We start from the raw sequence: 17778 nt of genomic DNA on the forward strand, positions 1-17778 counted from the left end.
ACTGCAGGACAGGGATACCATCAAGAAGGGTCTGGACAGGCTTGAGAAGGGGCTGCGCGAACAAGTGGGGCTTGGGGGTGCTGGGGGATGACAAACTTGTCAAGACCTGGCAATGCACACTCACAGCCCAGAAGCCCAAATGTGTCCTGGGCTGTATCCAAAGCCCTGTGGGCAGCAGGGCCAAGGAGGGGATTCTGCCCCTCTGCTCTGCTCTGGTGAAACCCCACCTGCAGTGCTGCATCAGCTCTGGGGTCCCAGCACAGGAGGGACAGGGACCTGTTGGAGCAAGTCCAGAGGAGACCACGAAGATGATCAGAGGGCTGGAACATCTCACCTGTGAAGACAGGCTGGGACAGTTGTGGTTGTTCATCCTGGGGAAGAGAAGGCTCTCGAGAGACCTTATAGCACCTTCCAGTACCTCAAGGGGGCTAACAAGAGAGCTGGAGAACAACAAGGGCATGTAGTGGTAGGATGAGGGGGCATGGCTTTAAGATGAGAGGGGGCAGGTTTAGACTGGATATTAGGAAAAAAGTCTCAACTGTGAAGCACTGGAACAGGCTGCCCATAAAAGCTGTATATGTCTTACCACTAGAAGTGTTCAAGGCCAGGTTGGATGGGGCTTTGGGCAACCTGCCCTAGTGGAAGATGTCCCTGCCTATGGTGGGGGAGGTGGGTTAGAACTAGACAAAGGTCCCTTCCAACCCAAACCATTCCGTGATTTACGGTCTCAATCTGTTCTCACCTCCACCTGCCAGACATAATGGATAACAAAGTTTAAAACAGGATAACTGTAACATTCTTCCCTTCCAGGGAAGGGAAAGAACAGCCTATAGTCTAAAAACTTTGCTCTATAATATGAAAGTCACTCCTGAAATTTTTTAAGAATTCTTTTGCAGACACACGCAAAATGTAAATTTCTTCTTAATAGGATAAAAAAAAAAAAAAAAAAAAGTGGTCTGAGTCAACTGAGATCAAGATAATGAAGCTTTTTAACAGTTGTGGAGATATCAGCTACCAACTTCTAAGCAGTGGTAGGTGGTAGTGCTCAGACCTAGCGATGGGAAGGCTCAGTAGGGCTAGCTCACATTGCTCCCACTATCCCAGCCTACATTAAGGGGCTCATCAGTCACCTCACACCCTTTTGACTGAACCAATACAGCCAAAACATGGGATCCTTTTTGCCTGCCACGGGCCTGATACAGCAGCCTAAAGACAACCACCACCTTCCCATTCCCCTATATGGAGCTCAAGGCAAATTCTAAGTACTCAACAAGTGGAGTGCTGTACTGAGCAAAACAAACAGCTTTGGTTTATATCTGCTTAGCAGTAGTTGATGAGCACATAAAAAAAGCAGAAGCAACCTCAAGGAGTTTAGTGTCTGCTATTTTAAAGACAAATAAAATAACCCTACAGGACATGTGGGTCTGCAGGGTAGAAGGCAGAGCCTGACTCTGAAGTGCTGGATGTAGAACATCCTGCAGACAAGGAGGCTGTTCAAATTAGGTTGTATCGAGGCTGGAACTCCAGAATAAAGATTGAGGCTTTGACCCCAACTTGGAAGTCTCATTTAGCTACTCCAGTGCTCTTTGATCTAATGATTGCAGATGCCATCTGTGCAACAGCATCAGGCAGGGTGAATTAAGGACAGTTTCATGCAGATTTTCAGCAGTTACTATCCACGAACAGAGGACCAAGGAAAATGCTCACAAATTAAAAGCTGACACCAGACACTGTCACAACCATCTCATCTACTCATTGCTGGAAGTCTTTTAGGAGGTCAAGCCTGAGGGTGGAGAGCTGATACTTACCATCCCATATAGCTGAAGTATCCTGTATCTGAGGCTGCAGAAGAGGAGAAGAAAGTTGTTTAAAAAGATGCTGGCAATGCTCTGAATAGTGAAGAAAGAATTTCTAGCACTCAGCCTCGGCTGCAGAGTTTAATTTTAACTGTGTTAAAAATAGAAGCACACGATAGGAACCTTAACTAAAAAATTACAGCAGAGTACTCAGCTGTGATTTCAGTGCGGCCCCTTTCCACCCTGCTTTGCGGTGTGGTGTTGAGGTTCTGGGGTGCTCTTGTCTCTTCTGAGCACCCTTTACCTACACTTACACAACCACTGACCTCAGCAGCACCTTCCCAGGATTTATGGCCTTGTGTGCAGGCTTAACCTGGAGAGTGATTTATCACATATGAAGAAAAACAAATTGGGTTTCCAGTCAGCTCTGTTCTCAAACTGCATGAGGGAGAAGGAGGAATGGCATGCTCCTGGTTGGTTTGCCCTCACTGCCAGCATCTTCTTAAAATGCTATTTACACATACTCATACACACACATTGGATTCTGAATCAGGCAGTGGCCACTTAAAAACAAGTTACAGCAGATAGGAGGTCTACACTCATCAACCCAAATGCTCAGAAGCTTCCCTGCACTGGGTTGGCTTCAAGTGCATGTTGTCCCCTGTCCCCTCAGAAGCTGCAAACGTGCTGGTAATACACAGACAGAGAAGATTCTATTGCTAAACAGTGTGAGGAATGCAGTAAAATACAAAATCCCAAGTTGTCATGACCTGTAATGTGTTGCACATTGTGATGGCAAATTTAGACTTCACCTTCAAGACTCCCTGGGCCACTCCTCATCAGAAACTAGGGATGGCTGCAGAGGAAACACAGAACTGCTGGGAACCACTTCTCTCCCGACTGTACTCTAGCCCACATCCCACATTAGGCTAGACAGCCTGAATTTTACCTGCAATAAAGCAAACTGCAGAAATGTTCAGGTGCCACCATGAGGGAACAAAGCTGCAGAAAGAAGGTAGTCTAGTGAGCAACGCAGCTGTGCATGCTCCCAGTGGAAATGAGCCTTCCCTCTAGGACCATCCTAGTCCCAGATCCTTAAGACCTCCTGTAGGGTGTACAGCATTTCACAGCTGTCTGCAGCATTTGCTGACCAGCTGCAGAAATAAGTGATGAGGGATCCTGACTTTTTGTTTCATCCCTTTATCTGGGTGGGGGGTCCAATTCATGACCCTGTGAACAATTCCCATCTTGCCTGCTGGCTTTGCCTGAGAAAAAGACTGGTGACAGCTGTGCCAGATCCCACATTATCCCACCTCATACATAGACAGCAAAGTAACCCATGCAACATTCCCTGCCTTGCCATTGCAGACACTGGAAAAAGGCCTCCATGTGAGTCCAGGACCTGGAGCTGCAGAGCTGTACTGCCATGATCCTTACAACAGCCAACAGCTTCACTGTAGGGAATGCCCCCTCCACACACAGCCTTTTGTGTAAGCACAAGGCAAAAGTTCTCCCAATGTATGCTTGCATCAGCCACAGCTGTAATTGCCTAACCCACTAAGCAGACATAACCATCATTAAGTTGTATTTTAGCTGCTCAAGAGACCACACTTTCAGGCTGGTCTTAGAAGCTGCTAGATTTTTTCACACTGAAGCTCAGAAACCAATGTTACGACCCCGGAGATTTACAAAAGACACTGATCGGTGTTTCTAAACACCAGGCTGTGCTTGGACACCAAGAGACATGAGTTGTTGGCTCAAGCTGCAGCAAGGAATACTGAGACTCAGAGCCACTCCCTCTCCTTTGAGGATGAGCTGGCATTTTGTCTGAGCTTTGGCCAAACTGACACAGCAGCACTGAGCTGGACACAGTTTAGTTGTCTCAGATTTGACTCGTCCATGTTATTTTTTTTTGGTCTAAATCCAAGCTAGTTATTTTTAAAGTAGACTGCAATAAAACACAGCTGCTGTGGAATTGACTTCATCAGAGACATAGGTTTGCAGGTATTTAGTCCATGATACGTAATTGTATGCAGACAGTCTGCTGAAGTGCCAAAGTTGAGAAATGCAGCCTTTGCACAAAAGTTCCATCAGGGCTTTTAGCCCAGAGACTTCAGTCTTAATTTAATCCAGCTGCCACACAAGAACCATTATAATCAATGAACAAAAAGAAGATTTGTACAGTCAGCAACAAAATGCCACTTTAAGCACCTACATATATAAGAATGCAAGTAATGCTCCTTTTCATAAATAAGAGGCTTCCAACAGAGCATGTAACAAATGAGGTACATTGATGCTGGGCCACAACATGTTTAGAAAAGCTGGGGGCCACTAAAAAATAAAGTGCATTTAGTCAGAGCAGGGCTTTGACCACCAACAAAGTCACAGAAATAGTGCTGCATTCTGTGGCTGTCTGCGGTCAGACAGTTGGCACCACCATCATCTTACCCAAGCACCTATTTATGCAAGTCTGATGCCACCTTCACAAGGAGCAATTTTTACCCTCCTTTGCACATTTCTGTCCCAAAACATCACACAGCACTGCTATCTACTTGTACAGGTACTGTAGGACATGGTCATGTTCATTTTTCAAGTCTGAGCTTTTTCTTTCTTGTCCCTGATAAATCAGAGCAACACAAACGTAAATTCTGCATTTCAGACAGGGGGAAGTGCCCCCTGCTAATCTGTGGCATTTTACCTTTGGTTTGCTCATTAACGTAAGTAGGCCAAGTGCCATGTATCCTCCATTTCTGCTGATAATGCTCAGAGTGCAAGGAGGAACATACTCTAATTACCTAAATCAGATCTGGACACAGCAGTATTGCTACTGTACAATGCCAGAGCTATCTGAGTTAGAAGAAAAGAAAGAGGAAAATCCCACTATTCTACTCATAAACACAGATGCAATTTAAATGTTACAAACTTAATGGGAGCTGTCATAAGAACTGTAGGCATGACATAGGAATTTCAGTAAATACAGCAGAGTAAATTGCTTATTAAATCAAGCCATCCTCAAACAGGAGCTGTGGCTACAAATTCAAATGATACAATGACATAATTTAACTGCAACAAATCACACTGCTCTCATCTTTTTCTTTCCAACCCTGAGATTTTAGAGCATTTTAGGGGAGCTAAAAAACCTTCCTGAAGCACAAAACCTTTTGAGAGGCTTAAGTAGAGTGCACAAAAGGGTAGTGAGTGTGTACACGCTGTGCTGGATGGTGAACTTCTCTTGGTAAATAGAACTTAACCTCTTGAACTTAAACCCTTGGACTCTGCACGATGCTGCAAGTTTGTTTGCAAATGTTTTTCTCTGAAGGACTGAACAGACCACTTGGGCTTTTTGCATGGGCCAAAGAGCGGTGTTGCTGGAAGGAATGCTGCTCAGGCTTCCTGTCTATCCAGTCCAGCTCCCATTCCGAAGCATGGCCCCTTGCTGATATCCAAGGTCCACCTCAATCACGCTTTGTTTTCTCCCATCCTAGGAAATTTACCAATCTTATAAAAATACCAAATCACACCTGAAAGGCAAGTGCTCTGTACCACAGCATGACACCACTGAATTCAGACTTTTTGAAAAGTGACAAACCCCGAAGAAAGAGGAAACAAGTAATTTATGAACTGGATGCTTGGAACCATGTACCTGGGCCTGCTGGTGGGAGGGACAGTCCATGCTTGATACTGGAATTTTCTCATCTCATAACAGAACTGAAAACAGAAGTTCTCATTTCCGTTCTTCCAAACCAGGGTCAGAAGTTACCAGGACAAAAAGGATGATGCATTTTTCACACCCAGAACTGCAACACTAACAGCTTGATCTCATTCGAAATATCATAATATTCTTTAGGGCACACATGAAAAGGATCTAATTTAAGAAAAGTGCCTAGAATACAATAATAAAGGCAGTAAGCACAGGCAGCAACACCTGAACGGCACCTGACTGTACATGCCCAAAGATCAGCGCAAGCATGAATGAAACTGCTGTGTGCTTTAGTCCAATTAATAGAAACCATGTGTACGTTTACTTAGACTAACCCAGAAAGCATCCAAAAATGGCCAAAGGTAAAAGAGAATGACTACAAATTCTTGAAGACAGAGTGCTCACTTTATAGGTAGCTTGGAAAAACAAAATAAACAAAAATCAAACCAAAAACACACACATACAAAAGAAAGCAGGTTGAAAATGCTGGAAAGTTTCCTTGCTATAGCAGAACAGCTTAAAAACACACTCCAATGCTACATAATTGGAAATGTGGCATTCACAGTTTGAAACATCTAGTAGGAGACTGGAAATTCACTTTGGTATCACTGAACCACCACCTGCAGTCTTTGGAATAGATCTGCCAAGGCACTTCATTTGGGACTGATGCTGAGCCAATGTACCAAAGAGGGACTGCTCCAGTCACACACCCACCTGAGTGTGGGGAAAACCAGATCATTAAGTACTTCCTTGTTCTTGGAAAGAGCAGCATAAGGCTGTTGCCCTCCAGGGACCTACAGGCAGGACCACAGCTTGGACCAGAGGCACAGGGTTTTTTGGGGAAAGGATGTATCATTGGTGAGAGACAGGATAACACATTAGCTAACTGTAGGGGAGAAGCTTATTAGAGAAGCATTTGGCTGAAGAGCTTATGCACACAGATGTGATTCATCTGAAAAGATCAACATCTTCAAGCTAAATCACAGGTTCTGCATTTTGAAGGCAGGAAGAGGCAATTCCCACCAATAGTTTTTTGTGCTGGCTGCCAGACATTATACTCCTATTAAATCTGAGACACAGCTGCAAGTCTGATCCCACTCAGAAACCAAGCAATGCAAAGGCACATGTATGATCTGCATTTTTACATTCTAAGCCAGGGTCACTGCACTCATCCACCTCTTACTTTTGGGGAGCTGACAGACATTTCCCTTTTGTGAGGGGACACTGTGCACAAACACAGCTCTGACCTTTCAGCAAGAAGCCTTCCACGCAACTCCAGATTTCAAAGGTTGACTTTGTCCTACTGGATGTAGAACATAAGCTCTACTAAAACTTATGGGGAAAATTGTCTCCTTCCTCAAATTTACAGATGCTTTTATGAGCAGTCCACATTTTAAAATCCTCATGTAGGATTTTATATCCTACAGACCTGCTGGGATGAAACTGCAGTGATTTTGTACATTTATTGAAAACACCAGTTAGAATTAACCATCTCAAAATAAACCCCTTCTACCCAGCAAATAAGGACTCTTAGTTTAGAATACAAACAAAGGAAGGGAGTGTTCAGGTAGTAATTTACTGCCTTGAGTGCTGGTCTGCAGAGTTCTTTATTTTTAAAAAAGTGAAATAATCTTTCTAATTTCTTTTTTTTAAAGTCCTTGGAAAAAAAAAAAGGATTAGATTGTTTCTGCATTTTAGCACTTGTTTCTGAACCACTAAAAGTCAGCTGATCAAACTTTCCTTTTGTTCATACGCAGTTCAAGCACTGACCCTACAACCATAATATTAAAACATTTCCAACACACACAGGCCAGGCCTGTGAGTACAGCATGAAAGGCAGCAGAAATGGGGGGTGGGAAAAGGACCCATAGTGCCCTAGGACAAGTTTAAAAAGAAATTTAAAAATAAACCAATCAATCTCATTACCCATTTACAACAACAATGCAGGGGTGGAGGGAACTGAAAAAGAAAAAACTCTCTTCAACCTGGATAACTAATACTTAAGGGAAAACCCCACAGCTTTGGCTCCAGCTTCCAAAAAAGCTGGTGAGCTGAAAGAGGGTCAGTAGGTGATTTACAGAATGGTGATGCAGCAGCACCCGAAAAACTAAACAAGTCACAAATGAAAGCAAACCAGGGAGAGTCAGCTAGGAAGCAAAAGAACCCACAGCCATCATGGAAGTGAAGACTGTGCAGCAAACAACGAAAGATGGATCCAGAGACGTTCTGGAGGTGATTTTGTTGGAGGTAGACTTTAGGATTTTTTTTCTTGGACTAGCCTACAGCAGGCTGTCACAATGAATGCAAACACTTTAATCTATACCTTGTAGATTAAAGGCAGAATAGTTCAGAACTATCTAAAGGATTAAGGAGCTTAAACTGCACTGCACATTCCAGAGGAATTTGACTTGCAATTAATTAGATGGTTCTGGAGTGTCTTTGGGTTTTGTTTTTAAACTGTTTTTTTCCTTGAAATCTCTGAGAAAGTGTGTTTCAAAATCAGGATGTGATTAACTGAAATTCCACGTTATGGAATTATAATGAGTAGGAGAACTAATGTATGCAAGTGTTATTTCTGATTTCTGTTTCTTCACATTTTTTGGAATCACTGTTAGTTTGTATCCTGGACAAAAGGGTTTATGGCTTTTTTGAACTAAGCCCCTTTTTATGTAGCCAACTACAACACACTGGAAGCACAATTATGCAGCTAAGATAAGACAAAATGTAGTGGTGATGCACCAATTCATCATGTTTGGGTTCTTCTAATGAAGCCCATTACTCACAGAAGAGAATTTTCTCAAGCAGTTAGTCACCAGCAGACAGCTTTCCCCATTACTCCTTCCTTTTCTGCAGCTGGTGAATAGCCTGGTCCTCCCCTCACCATCCCAGAAGTGCAATATTAGGAAAAGTCAACACCTAAATTAAAAGTAAACAAACAGTACTTAACTTTCCCTTAAACAAAAGAAATTAACAATAAAACAATACACCTTTCATGAGCAAGCAAACCTTTTTCATTTAATAAAAAAGACAAAAAAAGACAAAAACAGCCTGCTGTCCATTTAACACTACAGAAAAATACTATCTCTCCTTAGCTTATTAAAACAAGCATACAAATAAACTAGACACTACTAACAGCTTGCATAGAAACATTTTGTTTTGTACGTTGTGCAAATCTTCCTAAATAAGGCATACTCGCGGACTTAGGTAGCAATGCAAGAGTTATCAAGGAATGCCGAAAACCACAAGGAAAATTCCAGGCAGTCTGCAATCCACATCCACTTACACACTTCACTGGACTTCAAAGCCCAACAGCTGAGAGCTGCAGATCTGTCTGCAACATAAGGCAATATGGTATGTGTAGGGCCCAGCACCTGCTTCCAGCTACTCATGGGTTTTCTACACATAAGATCACTTGAATTCAGAAAACCTGAGCCAGTAGTTAAAAAGGGGGTTTTGGATGTGGATTGGTAAGAACCTGGCTTCAGGGAGAAGCAAGGGAAGAGGCAAAGAGGAAAATGACATCAAGAAGCACAGCCCTACACATAAAGGGGTTTTGTGCAGATTTTGCATGTCTTTTTATACTGTGAACTTTTCCCACAGGGCAATGTTTTTTTCAAGCAAACTTGTCTCCTAACAAGTTATCCAGAAGAGTATTTCTGGAACAGAAAAAGCTAGCATGTCTCTTAGCCAGCCAACAAGTGTCCATTGCAGAAATTCAACAGGAATTAGTGACACTGAAGAAAGGTGGCTCTGTAAAGAGGAAGGGATGAAGAAGAAGCTGCAGCAAGAGCAGTATCAGAAATCTCAAATAACTTATGTAGCACAGAGGGAAATTATAAGGCCTAAGTGGAATAATATTTTGCCTCCTTCTTCCCCCTCCAAATCAAGTATTTTCAGGAAATATTGAAGTACAACCTTCTTTTGAAAGCAGCTTTGCATTAAAAATCTGTTTAAACTCCAAAAGCTTTTTTAAAATACATTTTAAAACCCCGCTAATAATAATCTTCAAAATCCCCCAGTATTTTGTAACATAAAATGGAATGTTCCTGGGCTAGAGCCGCCAGCTCCTTCAGGAACTCTGGGAAGAGGGCAGCTGCAAGTACGGCGTTCCTCACGTGCACAGGAAGGCTGGGATGAGCCAGGCCTTTCTTTGCTTTCTGTCCCAGGAAAGGCTGCAGGACAGCCGGGTAAGCTTCGGGAAGATTCCTTCCTTTCCCTGTGTTGCTGCTGTGCTGGACATTACCTAAAGACAGGAGGAGAGGGAGAGGAAACAAAAAGGAATCTCTATATTAGGCACACAGAGTATTTGTATAGTGTCCAAACCCAGTTTATAAGGATTGTGTTCAGAGCTGTAATTTGCAGTACCCAGATCGTGCAGGGAGATACCCAACTAATCCAGCATTTTTAAGTTCTACGTGGCCTGGTTCTATTGCATTTTTTATTACAGATCTTTCCCCAGGTTGTATATCATTCAGTTCCAGCTCTGATGAGAGAAATATGTGGGCAGAAGAGGAGTCAAGGGAAAGAGTAATATGGATTTACCTTCTGAAACAGCAGATAATATCTACCAGTCTAGAGCCAGCATGGTTGTCTCCATTTCAACAATACTGTGCTCTATCCCTCCCCCAGATCAAACTGTTGTTTTGATTTTACTTCTCTTTCTCTATCCTCTCCCTGTGAATCACTATGTCAATGGGTTCAAGGCCAAGCTATCACATCACCACATGAGTCTGAAGCAAGTTAGAAACTAAGGGGGAAAAAAAATTAAAATTAGATTTTTCTGCAGCTATAGGCCCCACTAACTACACTTACTTCCCTGTAAAGCAACTAACCATTATAAAGAGAGCAAGTGCAAGCCACTGTGTGTTCTGCTATATGATCTCTGCTGCCAGAGTTCAGAGGAGCAGAGCTCAAGTATCAGAATGCATGGAAATACAGTGGCACCAGCACTTAAATTTCAATCAACTGTTCCTTGTTTCAACCTGACGCAGAACTGCCCTTTAATTAGATGATAATTAATTTAGTGAAACTAAAATGGTGACAAAATCTAATGCTGATGGAAATACTCTACAAAGAAAAATTAACCTGTAGAACTCACTGCTACAAGATAGAAGTCACTGCTACAAGGCATCATTGAGGCCAACAGCAGAGACAGATAAAATCCTGTCTAACTTACAAGTGGGATGTTCTCCTGAGATGTATAAGTAAATCATTAAAAAGAAATAGAAAGGCTGTTATCTTAACTCACATACTACAGACAAGCCCAACACTGCATTGCTGCCTTCAGAAGGGGTTTCCCTTACAGTGAATACAATTAATGTTAAAGTAGCAGTCTCAAGGGATGCCAGCCTTGCTCTGAAACCTCTCCAAGTAGCGAACAGGGGGAGCTGTAGATGAAGGCCTCACTCGATGCTGCACAGCACTCCCTCTGTTCAACAGCTCTGCACTTTTGTTCCTCTCCTGTACTTCACCCAAGGCACTGTGGAATTATTCTACACTTCCAAACACTTGAAAAAAAAATTTCATCTCAATCATTTAACAGATTCGTACTTTTCCTGAGTTTAAAACACCTTTCCAACTCCAGACTTATCAATCATTCATGTTGTTATTCTACAAATTTCTACCTTCTAGAGAAAGAGTACAGGAATTTCTATTCTGTGGGAAAATCTGACTGTGGGAGGAAAAACAACTTAAATTATAGATTACAATGAAAAGATAAAGTTTTAAGCTTCCCCTGAAGATTTTCTTCAGATTTTGTAATGTCAAAATGTTTCATAATTAATATTTTGAGTTTTTTAAATAGTTTAGGCAATATAACCAGAATGCTAGTATACTGTCAAAGCTCTGCTTTTGTTTATACTCTTCCTTCTAAAAAGAATCAAAATTGATACATTTCTAAAAATAATTTCGGTTTAGATTCAACTGCTTGTTTGGAAGAAACCCCAAAAATACCAGAAAAGCACACAAAGCTGATCTAGGAACTAGGGATTTGGATTTTTTGTTCTTTGATCAGGATTGTTCACTTCTTTCTAGGATCAGGATGCAATCTAAGTCATACAATTGAAAACTGAGCAAATGAGTATTCTGAAGATTGTTACCAACAGACTGAAAGAGAGGCAGCTTGCACATGGAACTGCATCGTGACAGCTCTAGATGTGTAACCAGAGCCCAAGCTGCTGTGGAAGAAACCACACACTGCTGCAAGCAAAAAAGAACAACTTGTACCATTTCTGTTCAGACACCTTCAGAGACCAACCCTGCAAAGAGAGAGAAAATGCTCCATAATGTTTTGGTTCTACATTTGTCTTCCCCACTAACTCTGGCTTCAGGTTTTCATATGTGAATTCTGTAGGAGGCTGGCTATGTTCAGACCTGCAGAGAACACTGAGGTTTATCCACCACTTTTGTTCAGGGGAAAAATCCCTCAGAGAGCAACCAATATGTCTGACAGTCAGAGGTGGTGCTTAAGCTAATGCAAAGAAGTCCATGGGGAGTTCCTAATTTGTTGTTTGGTGAGATTTTGGTTGGGTTTTTTTGAGGGGGGGGCGGGGGACGGGGGAGTTTGGCTGGGGAATTTTTTTTTGTTGTTTTTTTTTTTAGTTTAGTGCTATTGCAGCAGTTCTTACCTTGCACTTCTTAACCAATATAAAGAAGTACTGGTTGGTGGGCTACTGAGCCAACTCTCCCCCAGGACTAGAGTTTGATGACTTGCATCACTAGTCCTGTAGGGAACCAAGTCTGCAGTTATCCAGACATTTACTTACTCTCCACTTGAAGAGAAGCCTTCTTCGCAGGAGTTGCCACTATACAGAAGAAAGTGCACTAACAGGGTGACTAAGCAGCCTTGTTTCAAATTCCTAAATAATGACCAGCATGAGTCAACCTGGCAAATTCTGAAGCCCACAGAAGAAAACTGATGTAAAGCAGGAAGTATAAATAAATGTAATTGGGAATGCATTATGTAAAATTTCTTATTGCCAGCACCTGAGGAAAAAAAGGACTCTGAATGTTGCTTCCTAATCTCATCTCCCATATGCTAGCTACAATGCCATCTAATTGTAAGGCTTTCTATTCTATGGCACCAAAATGCAGAGCCTAAAATGCTACTGACATGTACAGCACACAGCTTTTTTACAGCAGGCACCTTTCACAGGCCAAATCTTCAGGAAGCAGCCTTAGCAAGATCCTAATTTTACAGACTAGATGTACTGCAAACCTTAGAAACACATACTATGCTGACTAGAAACTAGGAATATTATCCTCCAGAACCTTGAAAAATGAAAACACAAATAAAATGGCACATAAGAAGTCCTGATTTCCACACCTCTGGAAATTCAAGAAAAGCATCAACATCTTCACAGAAGTGTGGGCAGAGTGGGTGATTATTAATGACTCCCAAAGAAGAGTAAGCACACATCTGTAAATGCAGCCTCACCTGAACCCTTTTGCAGAGTCAGCTCTTCATAATTCACCAATTTTGACACATTCCCATCATGCAGCAAGTTGGCTTTTAAGAGAAGCCTGCATCCAACATTGCCCACTCAGCAGCAAGCTGAGAACAAGCATGTCCTCAGGGCAGGGATTCAGCTCTACCCATTGCCTGCCTGTGTCTGGAAGGTTCTTATTTGGCAGCTAAGACTTCATTTTGTATATTTCTACTAGCTTGCCCCACAGTGGCACAAATAAGTACAGATAACTGTAAAGACAGGTGCAGCGTGCACTGTGCTTGAGAGGCAGCAGATGTTACAGAGTCCCCTGCAAAACTGACTTGGTGGGATGATGCCTGTCTAACTCCCCACTGCTTTCAGACACACACCTTTTGTTTTTTGTTTGTTTTGCTTTGTTTGTCACGCAAGAAAGGTACCAGCCAGAAAACTTTCAATATCTTATCTCCTTCAGTGGTAGCCCAAACCATGATACCAAGCCTTATTCAATTGTTGCAGAATCCAATTTATCCTGGACTTCTGTCCTCTCTAACATTTATCAAAAAAGAACCAATGACTAGCTGAAGGTCAGGCTAAAAATAAAATGAAATCATGCACATATGCCACCTCACCTCATGCTCTGAAAGTGAGTTTGTTTACTGACAGCAAGCCAAGAACTGATTTTGTTACTTCTTTAAACAGATGTTTTATATACTAAGTAAAAACTTCTTAACAGCAAAGAATGTCCAAATAGACCCATACACTGTGGTCTGCTGAGCATCATCACTTTAAAGTCGGAAGGATACAGCTGGCTAATGAAATTCAGAACACACCATACCTTTTAATAATGTGAAGAAAAGGACAGGGGTAACTGGCAACTCATTCCACCCAGCCCTCCTCTGAGCATGGTTATCATTTACCTTTGGTGAGCAATTCTTCTGCTGCATCAGACATGTCCACACGAAAAAGCAAGTACTGTTGGGCCTCCAGGAGAAGACCTGGGAAGTCTTTTTCAATGGAAGCAAAATGTTCAATCTTATTTTTCACAGATGCCAGCACCTGTCAAAACAACACTAACAATTACTTATTTCTCCTTTGCTGCCAGTGCAGCCACAGACTAAATATTCAGGCTTTCTCTACCTGCATTAAAATAGAGTTCTGACAAAAGCTATGGTCATACAGAGTTTCCAGTTCTTTGCACAAATGTAATTAAAACATGGAAATGAAATAAGAAGCTCCAGACAGGTAGGAAAGCTACATGTGAAACTGAAAGGAGCTAATGTAAGGTTTAAGGAGACACTAAAGACACTGCTCCAGTAGGCATGGCTAACACCTGTGGTAAATACCTGATAGAGGGAGCGCACACTAGGCTGAAACACCATGTTGGTGTTGAGCAGAAAGGAGCGAAGAAGCGGCTGTGGGTAACTTGCCAGCTGAGTAATAATCCCAATAAGCAGCAAATTTACATGCAAGGAATTCTCCAGCATGTTCTCCAGCTTTGACAACACTACGCTGATGAATGGTCCTGCAAGAAAGTAAGAAGGAATCAATACTTTGGTTTTCACAGAAGAAAAACCCTAAGATCCAGGAAAAAGGCGTTTAAAGGGAATTTTGACCATCATAACCAACCAAATTAGCCCTCCCACATACTAATTAAAGACATCAGGGAGAAAACCCAAACTGTAGTTGAACAGACAAAGCAGATTTAACAGAGGTATTGAAAGCTTTTGTGGTTAGCAGCACACTTGCTACCTAGCCAATCAGTTTACATTAATGGCATATTTAACATGTGTGACTATTCCACTTGCATGCGCCAATAAGGATTTAGCCTAGGACATTACAGTCTATCACTCTATTCCCCTTGCATATATTGGAAGGATACTACTAGTTTTAATGCAAATAGAATCTGCTGTTGTTACTCTTCCTGTGCCTTAATTTCTACATAAAGACTAGGAAAAATGAATTATTGCTAGCTTTCTTGTTCTATCAAAAAACTGGTGTTCTAAAGAAAATATGAAAATGCTATTCTAAACATAAAAATCAAGCTGTGATAGTTTCCATCACAAGAAAAGGCATCTTCACCAGTCAGTCACACAAAGCAGAGAAGACATTAAAAATCGATTTATAAGCATAATTGCTGGTATACATAGGTGTTATCATATAAATGTCACCAATAAGTAATAGCTTTAGTTTGTGTATTCATGCTGAAGGACAGCCACTGAAATACAGAAGCATTTACCATGAAGTACATAAACCCTTAGTGCTCAAGCTTAAGAAACCTTTGCAAGGCTGAAAATTACTTCATCCAAATACTACCCTCTTAGACCACACAGCAGGGAGATGCTTGAGGCAGCGGGTACAAGGGACCTACTCACAACTAAAGTCTTAGAAAAGTCCTTTGTCTCACCCACAGTTCCACCACACTATTCCAGTTGCATAAGAGCTACGAAAGCCATGCAGAAGAATCCATGGATGACGAGCACTGCTATCTTTGAATATCCCACCCTCAAACCTGGCAAAAGACGCATGCCATGGGCTTTTTTAGGGTCAAGCAGGTGGCCATATTGCAACACCATTCCAGCTCTCCTCAGCTTGCACATGGCTGCCATCCAAGCTGGCTGGGCACACTGCATCCTGGTTCAATCTGCAGAGGCTAAGGCACTTCTGGGCCAGTGCAACAGGAAGGATCAAATGAGGAGTGCCCCTGCTGACATTCCATTTAACAGAGCTCCACTAAAGGCTGGAATCTGTCATGCTTTACAGCAACAGTGAGCACAAAGCAAGTACTCCTTCCAGACCTCTCAGGGCTAATGCTGGCACAGCTCTGCTGGCAAGAGGAAAGGTGGGAGGGCCAGTGTTGACAAGGTTTACGTGGCTGTTGCCTTTCAACCTTTCAACCACCATGATAGCCACCAGAGCCTGCGGAGTATCCAGTGGAGCAGCCCCAAACACTTCTGCTGAGATACAGCTTCTTCTGTCCCAACATAACCTATCCTGTTCATGGTGACATTTTCACAGAGCTCCTGAGGGGAGCCCTACTGTATCAAAAGGGATGGCAGAAGGAGCTTAAGATGTGTCACTGTTTCTCTTCTCTAGGTAACACTTCAAAGCTGAGTAGGTAAAGCTGAAGCTAGGTACATGTAACAACTGCTGCTTGCCAATGCAAGAGAGGTTACCGAACACGCTTTTAAAAAAAAAAAAAAAAAAAAAAAAGTGATAGCATGACTTTTACCCCCACAAATTTATTGAAATGAGAATCAGAGGACGTAAGCCACGTTTAAAGCCTTGCAAGAAACAGGGCAACTAGATGAGAAGTCAAAAAATTATTCCTTTCATGGCCATGAAGTCAAGCACTGATATATGGAGAGGGAGGGAGCAAAGTATAAATTCCTGCTCCTGAACACCACAAGTGAAAATAGGGATGAGAGTGTTTAATGCTTTTACAGTGAATATACGACACTGAGAGGGCATTTTTTTCACAGATCCATAGGTCTGAAGGGAGCATCTTTGCATTGCTGACAGTTACTGGCTGTAGGAAACTTCTGTCAGAGAGAAAAGCAACCTAAAAACTTCATCAAACGCATCTACAAACATAATACAGCATTGCAAATTAGATACAGAATCACAGAAGAGTTTGGGTTGGAAGGGACCTCAAAGACCATCTAGCTCCAAGCTTCCTGCCCTGGGCAGGAACACCTTCCACTAGAGCAGGTTGCTATCTTTGAAAGGCCCTGCAATTTTAACATTCCCAAGGTGTTGTTGCAAGTACCTCCTTACATGCAATCACCAAGATCTCCATTACAGCAAGGTAAGGGGTCTAAGAGTAAAACACACTGTAGAAGGGTAGCAAACATCTAGGCTTATTGTGTTCAGCTTTTTATCTTAATTTTCCTCAGTTTTGAGGTTTTTGTGGGCTTGGGCGAGGAATGGGTTTTTGAAAATGAACAAATGGAGAGAAGTATGAAGAATGAGAGACAGAGAGAACATTTTTTAGCTACATGTGACAGCAGATAATGGGAAACAGGGATTTGGATACAAGGAAATTGCCACCACAGCAAAAATAGCATGTGAGTTGAAAAACAGACTGGATTTTTCAATTAAGAAATAGTGCCAAGCATTCTGGCCAGAGCTGACCAGAAAGGGCTGCTTTTCAATGAACACACATTTTCCTCCTCCAAATGAATGAGAAGCCATCTTATAGAGGTTTTGTGTTGGGTGAGGAAACCTAGTACATGATTATTTTTTATTATTTGCAATACTCTGGTATCTAGGAGACCTAATTAAAGACCAGGAGCCTGCAGTGCAAGGAGCTGCACAAATACAGATCAAAAGCCCACTCTGACCTCCAGTAGTAATGTCATTCCTGAATAGCTTGGACAGTCAGCAGAGAGCAATCTTAAATTGCTGCCTGGCACTAGAGAGAAAAGCATGCCAACAGTGAGGGCAGACCTGACACCAGAGAACAGGATGCCAGGGCAAAGCAGGGCGACACCTCACGTACAGACATGGCACTAGTGCTGACACCTTCTGCTACAATGTGGAATAGCAGAGAGAGGAAAAAATGGCACCGCGATGTTGCGTCCATCCCATCAGAGATGAAAGTTGCCAGAAAAACAAATTATTTACCTGGGGTCTGTATTTTAAAACAGCTACTCTGAACACCTTTCAACTGAAAAAGCTTCCTCTGGACTGGCAGAGCTCTCACATACAAACAACATAACCCCTGCTCAATGTTTTAAACAATTACCAAAAAAAAAAAAAAAAAAAAAAAAAAAAAAAAAAAAAAGCCCTGAAACACTGCTATTTGCTTTTACCACACTGATGACTCTGCTGTATTTTCACACTGAATTCACTCTCC

General features: G+C 42.1%; 1 protein-coding gene across 4 annotated transcripts in view; it reads right to left on the reverse strand.

Moving 5' to 3' along the window:
- Window positions 1–8484: 8484 nt before the first annotated feature.
- The window catches only part of FHIP1A (FHF complex subunit HOOK interacting protein 1A), an 81516-nt gene continuing 72222 nt past the window's right edge, over window positions 8485–17778 (reverse strand). For all 4 annotated transcript variants that reach the window (XM_066186151.1, XM_066186148.1, XM_066186149.1 and 1 more), the window contains 3 exons: window positions 14267–14445; window positions 13841–13979; window positions 8485–9739 (listed from right to left, as the gene is read on the reverse strand). In XM_066186151.1, coding sequence (XP_066042248.1) covers window positions 9489–9739; window positions 13841–13979; window positions 14267–14445 — 569 coding nt within the window. In that variant the 3' untranslated portion in view covers window positions 8485–9488. The remainder of the gene's footprint in view (window positions 9740–13840; window positions 13980–14266; window positions 14446–17778) is intronic.

Source organism: Chamaea fasciata, unplaced genomic scaffold (genome assembly GCF_029207755.1).
Source record: "Chamaea fasciata isolate MVZ Bird 193981 ecotype frontalis unplaced genomic scaffold, bChaFas1.0.hap1 SCAF_6, whole genome shotgun sequence".
NCBI classification, from domain to species: domain Eukaryota; kingdom Metazoa; phylum Chordata; class Aves; order Passeriformes; family Sylviidae; genus Chamaea; species Chamaea fasciata.